Source organism: Tamandua tetradactyla, chromosome 12 (genome assembly GCF_023851605.1).
Source record: "Tamandua tetradactyla isolate mTamTet1 chromosome 12, mTamTet1.pri, whole genome shotgun sequence".
NCBI lineage: Eukaryota > Metazoa > Chordata > Mammalia > Pilosa > Myrmecophagidae > Tamandua > Tamandua tetradactyla.
Window position 1 is genome coordinate 95,940,900 of NC_135338.1, and position 12,360 is coordinate 95,953,259.

A 12,360-nucleotide genomic window follows, 5' to 3' on the forward strand; every position below is an offset into this window, starting at 1 on the left:
GGATTGGGGAGTGGACTGGGAGATGTTAAAATGTAGCACCAAAGTGGGCATGTCTGTGCGTGCATTTGGACTTACGCCTGTGCCCATGTGTGTACATGAAGGATGGGCATTAATGAAAGTAAGACCATCATGCAAACATCCTTGCACTGTAAGAACACAGCTAAGTTAAATGCCCAAGAGAGAAGTGGGCAGTAGAAAGTATCAAAGATGTATGTGAAGATGCAGGAATGGCCTGAAGTTTACTTTTGAGTATACTTCTGGGCATGGGTGTGTATGTGTATGCGCTGGAGGGACAGGGTTAATGGACAATGACAAAGACATGTGAGCAAGGTGCTAGCTCTGCTGCTGAGTCCTGCAGCTGGGGAAGCCACCTTACCCTGTAGTAGTCGGTGCTGTAGACATCTCTCGACATGCCAAAGTCTCCAATCTTCACCAGCAGGTTGGCTCCAACCAGGCAGTTCCTGGTGGCCAGGTCCCGGTGCACGAAATGCTGGGAGGCCAGGTACACCATGCCCGAGGCGATCTGCCCAGCGATGTGCAGCATTTGGGAGAGCCCCAGCTCACCCTTGGCCTGGCGAGGCTGCCCGTCCACGAGGATCATTGCATCTGGCCCGTGGGCCCTGTGTAGGGGTGAGGAGAGGGAGTGGGGAGAATTCAGGATATCAAGAGGAAAGACCTTCTTGGCTCCCTGGTCTCTGGAAGGCCCCACCAAAAAATGAAAGCAATCTCCCTGGCCTATTTCTGTCTATCCACAATTACATTACCTGAACTTGAGTGTGGGTGAAATGCTACAAACAGATTCCCAGCAGCTCCCCAATGGGATGACAAGTTGCAGGGACCTGCCTGCATGGGTCAGGGAATCTGCCTACCTGCCTCTGCATTCTATTGACGTCCAGAGGCTTCCCGGGTTTGAGACATCATTAGAGAATAATCAGTACAACGACAATGAACGAGTCTTGCACAACCTGAATTATGTCCCGGGAGCTGCTCTGAGGATTTAAAAATAGATTAATTCATTTAATCCTCCTGCCTTAACTTTGAGATAAGGAAACTGAGGCACGAAATAGTCTGACCAAATCATTTGGCCAAAGTCACAGAGGTCACAGAGTGGCCACAGGGTCATCAGGAGGCAGAATTTGAAACCAGACAGGCAACTGCAGATGGGGAACTTCTCCAACTTTAAGGAGCATGGGGGGGCTTGTTAAAAGAGATTTCTGGACCCCACCTCTGAAAGTCTGATTAGTGGGCTGGGCCATTAATTTGCATTTCCGACCAGTTCCTGAGGCGCTGCTGCTGGTGAGTCCACCCCAGAGGCTGCACTGTCCACCACTCCCCACCCTGCCTGGGCCCAGGTGACTCAGCGGTCACAGGGCTGGAGGGAGAGGTCGTGTGTGGGAAGCATGGTTCTGGGAACCCTACGAGACCTTCCTTCCCAAACCAAGGCCCAGATCTGTTATCCTAACACCTTGACACCTTGCCCTGTCATAGCAGTCACTTGTGATGTCCGCTCTTTTCTCCAGAAAGCCCAGTGACCACACCCAAGGCCCTTATTCATGAAGCTGTGAGCCCAGGAGTCCAGTGCAGAGAGGCCTTGGCCTGCTCTACTCTTCTCCAGCATCCACTGAAAGGCGCCATTTAATTTGAACACGCTCATTTTAGTGTCTCCTGTGGGCTCTGCCTTCCTCACTCCTCAGAAGGAGAGCTGCTGCATTGGCTTGCCAGGAAGGGAGGAAGTCAGCAGAGAAAGCCCTACTCCTGTCTCCTGGGAGAGTAACCTCCAGCTGCCCCTGCTTATGGAAACACAAGCCCAGGCAGGGCTGGCCATGAGGGGCATGGAAGCTGTGCTTGTGAAGGCCGCCTCCTGGGCAGGGCTGGCAAGACCCACTGCTAAGAACTTCAGACACCAGCCGGTGCAGAAGAAGCTCACGTTTGCTGACTCAGATTCTTGGTGTCTACTGGGCATTTGGCCAACAGTGGACACTAAAGCCCGGACTGCATTCAAAACAACACCCCAGGAGGACTGTTGGGGCTTGATTTGAGTAAATCCCCCCATGCTGTCTTCCGGAAGGGACCCACAGAAAGACACAGAGGCCTTAGGACCTGTCAGCACCTCTTGTCCTATTGTGTGCACTCTCGCACTTTTCTCACATGTTCCCTGCCATGGAGAACAGGAAGGTACGGCCTCACCAGGACGTGCCATAGCCAACACAGAGGCTGCACCCCTCCTTTCTCCTTTTCTTATTTTTTGCTTCTCCCACTTCTTGCATCTGCTTTTGCCTCCCACTCTCCCCTTTCTATTCTTTTGCTTCCTCCTCCCTTATCCTGGGCATGGCAGTGACAGACAGCAGCAGGCAGGAGCTCTCTTTAGCCCTGCTGGTAGCACTTGGTGCTGAACGCACGATTGAGTCAATGGGGAGGACGAGGTGGGAAATAGGCCATGCCCCTCTTGGCCTGGATGGGGTGGGCAGTGGGAAGCACAGAGAGAGGAAGATCCTGAGTATTGAGGAAGGCTGTCGCCTGGATTAGGAGCTATCGTTGTTCCCAATTTTGGTAAAATAATAATTGCAATAATAGCCACCATTGATTGAACACCTGGCTACATGCAAACTTATTCTAGACCTTGTGCAAATATAATTGCTTAATACTCAAAACAACAATCTTGTTTAGTAGTTGTTAACAGTCTTGTTTCCTAGGAGGGAAAATTAAGGTTTAATAACTTGTTCCATGTTACACCACCATAAAGTGGCAAATCCAGCTTTTGAACACAAATCTAGATTGAGTTCTTGAGAAAAGGGATACCTTTCACTGTGAAGCCAAGATCAGGAGACTTAAAGCATCCTGTAGATACTGTCAATTCCTCCTGGTCCTTTTTTTTTTTTCAGGAACCCTAGCTCATAAGCAGAGCTCCAATTCATTCCTGGTACCAGCCCTTCCAACCCTTCCCTCAAAACCACAACACCTTATTGAATGTTGTCCTTAAAGGGGATGGGGACACTTGTTAATTTTCGTGGCAGGGACTGGAGCCTTTATAACTTTTGTCTGAATTCTGGAACCGTGGAACTGAGTGGTGGCAGAGAACACACACTGAGTGTCCAGAACCTGAGCTTCCAGCCTGCCTCCTGGGACCCTGACTCCACAGGGCCTCCCCACAGCTCTGCCCTCCCTCTCCCTACCCAAACGTTAGTTGGCAGCAGCGGGAGACCCTGGCGGTGGAATGCTGTGTCTTTTCTGGGGTGGGCAGAGCCACCGCGCAGCTCCATTCACAACTTCTCACTGGGGCTCTTACTTCTTTCCAGATTCATTAAGAGCCTCCCAGACTCCAAATGATCTCCCTCCAGATTTGGGGAAACCTCCTTACAATAAATACACTCCTTCTAGAACAGTGGCATTCGATAGGACTTCCTGTGCCCATGGACATGTTCTCTATCTGCCACACCCCAGTATGGTGGCCACCAGCCCATATGCGGCTACCAAGGGCTTGAAATGCAGCTACTGCCAATGGGGAACAAAATCTGTAAATGTTATTTAATTTTAAATAAGTTAAATTTAAACTCAAATAGCTAGAGGTGGCTACTGTTTTGGGACAGCACAGTTCTAGAATTTATCCAAGGAAAATTTGAGAGTCCCCCTTCATTTAACCAGCTATCTCTTGATGAGTTTATAATCTTGTCATCAAAAAATCCCTGACAAGTTTTCCAGGAGGGGTGTAAGGCACTACTCTCATTTTGCACATGAGGAACCTAAGGCACAAGGGGGAAAGTTATTTGCAAGATCAGGGAATCTTGGCCATCTTGGCCTTGCAACCTCCAGCCTTGCGGGTCCTCTGGGCTCCCCCAAACCCTGCTCCTGACACTGCTCTTCTTCTGAGTCCACCTTGGAATTAGGAACAAAGAACCAGTAACTTGTCGTATCATCTTCAACATTCCCACCCCAGAAACCAGGGACATAGGCTTGAATCCAGCTGCTCAGGAGATGACGGATGAGAACGAAAGGTTGCTTTTATTTCTCTTTCTCTGACTTAAGTGTTCAGAGAGGGAAGCATAAATTTTCTACTGCAGAGAGAACCAGGGGGCTGGGAGGCTGGGAGGCTGGCAGACCTTGCTTACCGGAGAAACTTGTTCAGATCCCCATGCTTCATGTACTCGAAGACCATGATGAGGGGGTCCCCGTCACCACACACGCCATAGAACTTGACAATGTGCTCATGCTGCAGGTTGGTGAGCAGCTCGGCCTCCCTCTGGAAGTCTTTCCGGGCAGCCAAGGTGGGGTCCTTCAAAGCCTGAGAACACAGGACAGGGCCTTTAGAGTCTCAAGTTCAGGGGTCTGCCTGTTCTCCTCCTGAGAAAACACCTGGCACCACGCATGGCTGGGTTTCCAATAAATAAGATTTTAATTGAGCTTTAATGACAAAGAGTCTAAATCATAACAGTAGACCCGACTCCTCCCTCCTTCGTCACTTTGATCCCTGTGTCCATGGAAATAGAAGCCAATGTCGCTTCTTTGCAACTTCACATGAACCATGAATCAGCCCAGTGATTTCAAACTAGGCTCATTTCAGAGCACCAGGGTTCCTCAGAGATTGGTGGAAGTGGGAGGGGAGGGGGCTGTGAGAGAGAGAGAGGCCTGACAAAGCCCCTTCTCCTGGGGTTTCCTTTGTAAAAAACAGCTCCACTGTTAAAATAAACAGGTTGAGAAACATTGTCCCAGTTGGTTTAATTTTATAAATTAGCATGTGCCCATCGTTTACAAAAAATCAGGTGGACAACATAATAAAGTTTTCTTGCCCTATTTCCCTCTTTTTAGCTATTGAGGACCATGCATCTGCAGGAGAAGGTGAACAGTTTGGTTCCTAGAAGACACGGTGTCCTCCCAAGAGGGGGGTGAGAGGAAGCGCTGGACGGGGGTAGGTGGGGCAGCCACTGAGGTAAGAGCATCCATGGGCAGAAGCCTTCGAGATTCTGAGGACTTGGAAAAGTGCTACCATGTTGCAGGGCAGGATGGGAGGGCGCACCATGGCTCAGCCCCCCGGGGGGGGCGAGACCCCAGGGCATGGGAGGAACACTGGAGAGACAATTCCCCAGGGCCCAGGAAGGTAAATGGAGGGAAACCTATGGCCAGGGAGGGGGAACTTTGGGAATCTGGACTTCCCGGCAACCCCAGGAGACCACGAGACCAGAGCAGAATTGTCTGAAGCGCATCTGAGAGAGCTTAGAGAGGGCAGTGACGTGTGGATGCAGCAATGCTGGCCACAATCGGCCATGAAATTTCCTGTTGGAAGAGAAGCCTATGTAGGTGTGTCCCACACCTGTCTCCTGCCTCCACGTCCTCCCCACGAAGTCAGAAGGCAAATGGGACCAAATATCCACATGTGTATACAGACACTCTATAGAACGGCTTCCCCTGAAGATCAGGCAAAGGCAGTCAGGTCCCCTGGCCAGAGATCCGTCTTCTTTCCACTCCAGTCCCCATTACCTGAAATCCACAGGATTGCCTTGGCCTACAGCTGAGTAGGGGTGGGGATATGCAAACTTGTATTTGGGAGGCTATAAGGCTCTGGGTCATTAGCATGCAGTAGAGATGATGGACTCTGAGCACTAAACTGGTCTTCCATACCACATACTCCCACCTGCTCATTTCAGAGTTGGAGAAACTGAGGCCCTACTCTGTCTGGGAATCAGCCCACACTCACACATCTTAAATTACGGGAGCTCAGCATTAGACTAGATGGCAGAGATGCCCCATCCAGGGCTTCCAGGCTGGGTGCCAAGTGCACCAGGACCCAGCAGTGACGGCCCATCAGGGGTCCAAGGTCACACGTCCAGAGCACAAGCCCAACTTCAACCAGCACCACCTTTCTTCATTCCTTTTAAAATTTGGGGTACCACAAAAACAACGTTTGATTAAATGTTGACTAACAAAACACTGATGTTATCGAACATAGCTTCCCCTGTTTTATGGATGAGAAAACTGAGATCCAGAACGGGGACCTTAGAAAAATCAGACAGCAGGTTAGAGTAAGGGCTTGGGGCCAGAGCCCAGGAAATGTTTCCGTCCAGCACACCTGCTTGACTTCCTTTACCTGTTAAACTGATCCCTAGGCAAGTCACCAAGGACACTGTGGGCTGAAGGGTGAAAGATGTGGAAGGGCAGGGAAGAGGCAGGAAAGCGAGGAGAGCAAGCTGTCCACAGAGAGCTTGGGCCTGCCAAGGGCTCCTGGTTTGAAGGGCAGGCCAGGACAGAAGGAAAGTTGGAAATCCACTGGCCCATTGGTGACTCTCCTCAGCCCTGATTTTATGTGCTCTGAAAGCAAAGAGGAAAGTCAGGCTCCACCCTGCCCCACCCGCCTGCTCTGGGAATTGGCTCTTTATAAAGGAATGGGCTGTGGCATGCACATACAGCTAGAACAGAGATATTCACGAAGCTGTCTTGATGTGAGTGGAAGAAGTCAGAGAGAGAGAGCCTCCCCCAGGACCCAGCTCCTGACACCAGCATCCAGCCACATGGGCTGGGGCGTGATGGTAGCATGTCTGCCAGTGATTTATTTATTTTTGTGGTGAAGAAGAAAAATAAATAAAGAACCCAGCATAGGTGGGATGGGAGAACGTAAAGATTTATGTGAATGCTGGATTTATGAGAGGGAAAAGTAGATCAAATAGGGGGGCAGCCAAATGGCCTCTCTCCATCTCTTTAAATCATTCTTTTGCACATTCTGGACACCAGTGGCAGCCTTTGGATATTTTTGTCCTCAGCCCTCAAGGCTGGCGTCCTGCACTGCAAGGCAGCTATGAGGTCCTGCCTAGGAGACAGGACACAAAGCAAATGCTCTGTCTTTCAGTCTTCTGCGCCTGCCCTCATTCTCCTGACCTAGCTAAAAATCCTCACTTCGCCTTCAAAATGGGTTTTCTAGTGTCTGGGTCAAATCTTATGTCATTGGCAAAGAGTGGGGCTTCAGCCGCTGGAGTTCAGAGCTGCAGGTGGCCCCATTCCCCAGGTCTGTAATGCAAACGGGACAGCTATGACATGATGAGAATAATGAGGAGAGGAAAATTGGGCCAAACGCTCTCTGACCCTCAGTGGAGTCCAAATATGAAACAAGCACTCTAGCTGGCAAGAGCATCAAAAGTTCTCAACAGCTTCCACTACTTCAAAGTCACCCCACATCTTCATCTGGTCCAACTAAGGGCGCTGCTGCCTTCCATCTCTTCTTTCCTTTTGTGGATGGGAGATATTTTAAGGGATGGTCAGTTTCAGGTTTCCGTAATATATGAAACCCATTTTATTACAAGTCCAGAGATGCACACACTTCTAAATGTTCAAACATTCAGGAAAATACACAAACACACACATACACATCAATCCTTTCAAATTATGAAAATCACCTTTTTCATAGTTCCTTAAACTCTGCTGTTACTTTCCTCTGTTGAGATTCCCAAATGGCCTTATCAGGGAGGAAGAAGACTGGTTCACACACATAGATGCCCATCCCTCGCCTCTCTCTCTCTCCCTCCCATCGTTTTTAGGAAAAATCCAAACTTCTTAACACAGTCCTGGACACTAAATATCGGGTATTTCCTCAATCTGCCTCTTTTCTTCCCACTTTCCACCCCTCATACAATACACTTCAGTCTCAGGGCCTTTCTGTCCCTTCCATCCTCCAGGCTTTTTTTTCCCCCTGCCTCAGGGCATTTGCACATGCTGTTGCCTTAGCTGCAAAGACTGTCTCAGCGCAGCTGTATCTACATGACTGGGTAGATTAATTGGTACTGGGCACTGTTCTTTACCTTTGTGGAACCTACTAACTGATGCCCAATTACCCTAAACACTCCTGATGAGCAGGACTTCCAGAAAGATATTTCTTTCCCAGAGAAGGACTTATGAAGAGTTGGTTGTTCCCAAACCCATTTATATGGTTAAACTGATCCATGTAATTGCCTCATGTAATAAAGTGTTAGGGAAACCAATAAAATATGCAAAGAGTGAGCTGTTTTTATGGGACCTAGGATGAATGCTTTAGAAAGGTCAATGGTTAAAAATAAAATGTTAAGAGTGGGAGGAAAAACTATTAAAAAGTTGGGAAAATACTAAAATCCGAGGTTCTGCACTTACAAATTGAGGTTGCTTCACAAATGTTTCAAGATCCTGCTCCAATTTAAAGTAACTGAAACTTGAAACCATGAACACCCCAAACTAAAACAAAACAACTCTCCAAACCAAATGGAGCCTGAAAACTGATATTCAGATATACTGGGAGAAATCTAATGCTGAATTTAAACAACTCAAAATTCAATAATCAGTGTATGAGTCTCCTGCAGATAAAATTAATTTTACAGAACAGGTTGATAAAGATTTTAATATAAGTTAATGTTGAAAGAGTTTATAACAAAGAACAAGGAAGTATGTAGGAAAACGGGATAATGAAATGACCAAGTGAAAATTAAGAACTACTTAGAAATCTTAGAAATAAAAATATGATCATTTGAAGTTAAAAAAAAATTTTATAGACAGGACAAAGTCTAGATGAGAAAAAAAAAAAGAATGAAGAATTGGAAGGGTGCTAAGGTATTCACCCAGAACGGAGTTGGAAAGACAGGAAAGGAAAACAGCACTTTCCACACCTGTAAAGTCAGAGGGCTGCCTGGGTGGGAATCACTGCTCTCCCACTGACTAGCTGTGAGACCTTGAGCAAATCACTTAACCTCTCTGTGTGTGCCTCAGTGTCCTCTTCTGTGACATGGGGTTACCAGAAGTACATAGCTCTTAAAGTGTTGAGACTCAAACAATAAAATGTGTTAATCACTGATAGCAGGTCTAGCATACTGTGAGCCAAATATTTGCTGTTAGATGCCACCATCAACACCACCATCACCATCATCACCACCACCATCATCATCACCACCACCACCATCATCATCATACCACCATCACCACCTCCATCACCATCATCATCATCATCACTGCCACCATCATCATCACTGCCATCATCATCATCACCGCCATCATCATCATCACCACCACCACCACCACCATCACCACCACCATCACCATCATCACTACCACCACCACCATCATCATCATCATCATATCATCATCACCACCACCACCATCATCACCACCACCATCATCATCATCATCATATCATCATCACTACCACCACCATCACCACTACCACCATCATCATCATCACCACCATCATCACCACCACCATCATCACCACCATCATCATCACCATCATCATCATCACCACCACCACCATCATCATCATACCACCATCACCACCTCCATCACCATCATCATCATCATCACTGCCACCATCATCACCACTACTACCACCATCATCATCACCATCATCATCATCACCACCACCACCATCATCATCATACCACCATCACCACCTCCATCACCACCATCACCATCATCACTACCACCACAACCATCATCATCATCATATCATCATCACCGCCACCACCATCACCACCACCATCATCATCATCATCATCATCATATCATCATCACTACCACCACCATCACCACTACCACCATCATCATCACCACCACCATCATCACCACCACCACCATCATCATCACCACCATCATCACCACCACCACCATCATCACCACCACATCATTATCGTCATCACCATCATATCATCATCATCACCTCCATCATCATCATCATCATCATCACTAGCACCACCATCAAAGTTATCACTACCACTACCTCCTCCTTAAATGCCTCTCCTAGACTCTAATAGTCTAGGACTCTAAGACATAACCTACATAGGCCTGTGTGCCTCCTTTTCTTTTATAGCTTCAGAAACTCATACAATTCCAGACACTCAAGTACTAAAGATAGAATGAATTAGATAGATAGATAGATAGATAGATAGACAGACAGACAGTCAGGATATAGATATATTGACATAGTTTTCCATTGTAAAAATGCACTACAATTTATTTATCCATTCTACTATTGATGGACATTTGTGGTCTTTCTAGTTTGGAACTGTTGCAAACACTCTTGCTCCTGTGCCTTAGTATATGTATATTGGTTGGGTATAGGCCTAAAAGTGGAAGTGCTGGCTTTGGCAGAATATCAGTGTTCACTGCAGGAGGAAAGGTGGCTGAGGGAAACTGGTAGTAGCAAAGTCCCTTCTCCACTGCCGAAGCCATCCAGCTCTGACTGCAGATATTCACAGCCTACTCAGCTGCACAATGCCTGTCAGCAGCCTCCAGGAAGCAAATACTCTCAAGCATGCTGCTCCTTGGGGTCTGCCTCTGATCCTATTGCTGAGGTTTGCCTGAGAATGTCCTCTACCCTCACTCACTATTCCCTCTGTGTCACCTCACCCCACCATCTCCTTCTATTCCCGGTGATGTCAGGTGCTCCTGTGCTGTGCCGCCCGGTTCTCCTGGAGCAGTACCCCCTTTATCTAGCTCTACTCCTGAGAAATGGTTGTGACTATCTAGGCATGGTCAATACATCTTGCAGAGCCACTGAGCAGGTTGCAGAGCCCAGCCTGGGACATCCATGAGCCCAGGGCCCCAGAGGAACACCATTCACTTGGCAGCTCTGTTTCTCCAGTAGCACCGGAGGCATGGCCCTTTTCAGGGCCACAGCTCTGGACCTACAAAGCCAAAGGAAGTCATTTTGGCCCAGAGGAAATTCCCTGATTGCATCTAAAGAAGTCAGTTTGGCACCATCTTCTAAAATGGAATGAGCCTTCCCCTCCTGCTCCCTGGGCCCTTGCCATTTCCCATCTTGGTGTGCTCAGGCCTCTGGGATTTACCTTCACCGCCACAAGCATCTTGTCCTTGGTTGGGCTGAGGTTGTAGCACTCAGCCAGGAAGACCTTCCCAAAGGCTCCCTCGCCCAGTTCTCTCTTCAGCACGATGTCCCTTCTCTTAATGTGCTGCACGTCTGTAGGGGGACAGAGAGGAGACACAGGGTCAGTCCAGGGCAGCTTACTCATTGAGAGGCCCAGGACAGAGGAGAGGGAGAGAAGAAAGCCCTGGTTCCAGGGTCACCCCAGGGGAAGGCAGACTCTGGAGCCCCAACTTTGTCATGAAAGCTAGCATTGCAGTGTGGCTGGAGATTCTGCAAGAATCAAATCTCACTCTGCCCATTTGCCTAGCTAAACTTCTCCTCCACTGGAAAGCAGAGCCTGTACTGGTTAAAACACAAGATTTTCATATGAATTAATTCTGCTTGCTGGAGATAGCATAGGGAAACCTCAAAACTCATTGAGCCTAGGAATCCCCAGGTGTGGCTAAAATGCAGATTCTGAATCTGTGGGCCTGGAGTGGGATCTGAGAATCTGCACTTCCTACAAACTCCAAGGTGTTATTTGGTCCATTGGCTGCACTTTGCAAGGTCTCTGGGGCATGGTGGGACTGAGTGTGAATCCTGATTCTAGTCCTGGCTAGTTTTTTGAGCTTGGGAAAGTCTACCCCAGAACCTCAATTCCTTGTCTATAAAATGAGATTAACACCAATACCTTCCTCACTCAATTATTGTGAAGAGTAATGAGCAAATTCATGTAAAGAGCTTGGCTCAGTTCCTCACACACACACACACACACACACACACACACACACACACACACACACGCATGCACATTCTTGTTCCATAATGGTTGTACTACCTCACACCGTGCCTGGTTCACAATGGTGACCACTAAGTGGCAGCTGACATTATTTGGGGGCCCCTCTATTTGGCAAATCCCTCCCCTAGGAGGGAAAAGACCAATGAAATCATGGCTAGGCAGGACCACAGACGCCCAGGGCAAGGCCTGTGCAAAGAGAAGGGTTGTCTTTGCCTCTGCTCACCCAGCACCCTAATTCAAGTCGTCTGCCAGGAAAAAGTGAAGACGCCACCTCAGCCCTCCTACCTGTTTTGGAAATAATGCTGCAGAAGAATTGCACACACAGTGGGCTGGCAATGAAAGGAGCATGCCTGGAGATTGCTCACTGACCTTTATGCTAATTGTTCAACAGGCCGAAGACCACTAAAACCCTGTATTAGAATAATGAGGAGCATCACAGAGCCAGGAAAGAGGCTTGTCTCAAATGACCTTGTCAGGAAGTGAAAAACGGACCACGGCAGAGAAGACATGGGATGTGGCTGGGAGGCTTGGGTTGGTGTTTGATTGGCCCTGGATTCCTTTCAGAAAAGACCACACAAATCATCTTTCCCCTCTCAGAGTTCTTGGTGTCCCTATGACATCTCAGATGAGCCACCAGGCAAGGATCTGTGCCAGGAAGCATTTGCAGACCATCATTCTCACCTCCCCAGCAAGTCAGAGCAGCGAGCTAGTGGCTGATGGTGGCTAGTCCTCCAGGCCACAGGGCCACAGGAACCAC

The 12,360-nt window shown here is 48.2% G+C and overlaps 1 protein-coding gene across 4 annotated transcripts in view; it reads right to left on the reverse strand.

Annotated features, from left to right (window-relative positions):
- NTRK3 (neurotrophic receptor tyrosine kinase 3) overlaps nt 1–12,360 on the reverse strand; it is a 357,528-nt gene that overhangs the window by 48,149 nt on the left and 297,019 nt on the right. For all 4 annotated transcript variants that reach the window (XM_077124142.1, XM_077124141.1, XM_077124144.1 and 1 more), the window contains exons 13-15: nt 10,788–10,918; nt 4,107–4,279; nt 377–620 (exon numbers count right to left, since the gene is read on the reverse strand). In XM_077124142.1, coding sequence (XP_076980257.1) covers nt 377–620; nt 4,107–4,279; nt 10,788–10,918 — 548 coding nt within the window. The remainder of the gene's footprint in view (nt 1–376; nt 621–4,106; nt 4,280–10,787; nt 10,919–12,360) is intronic.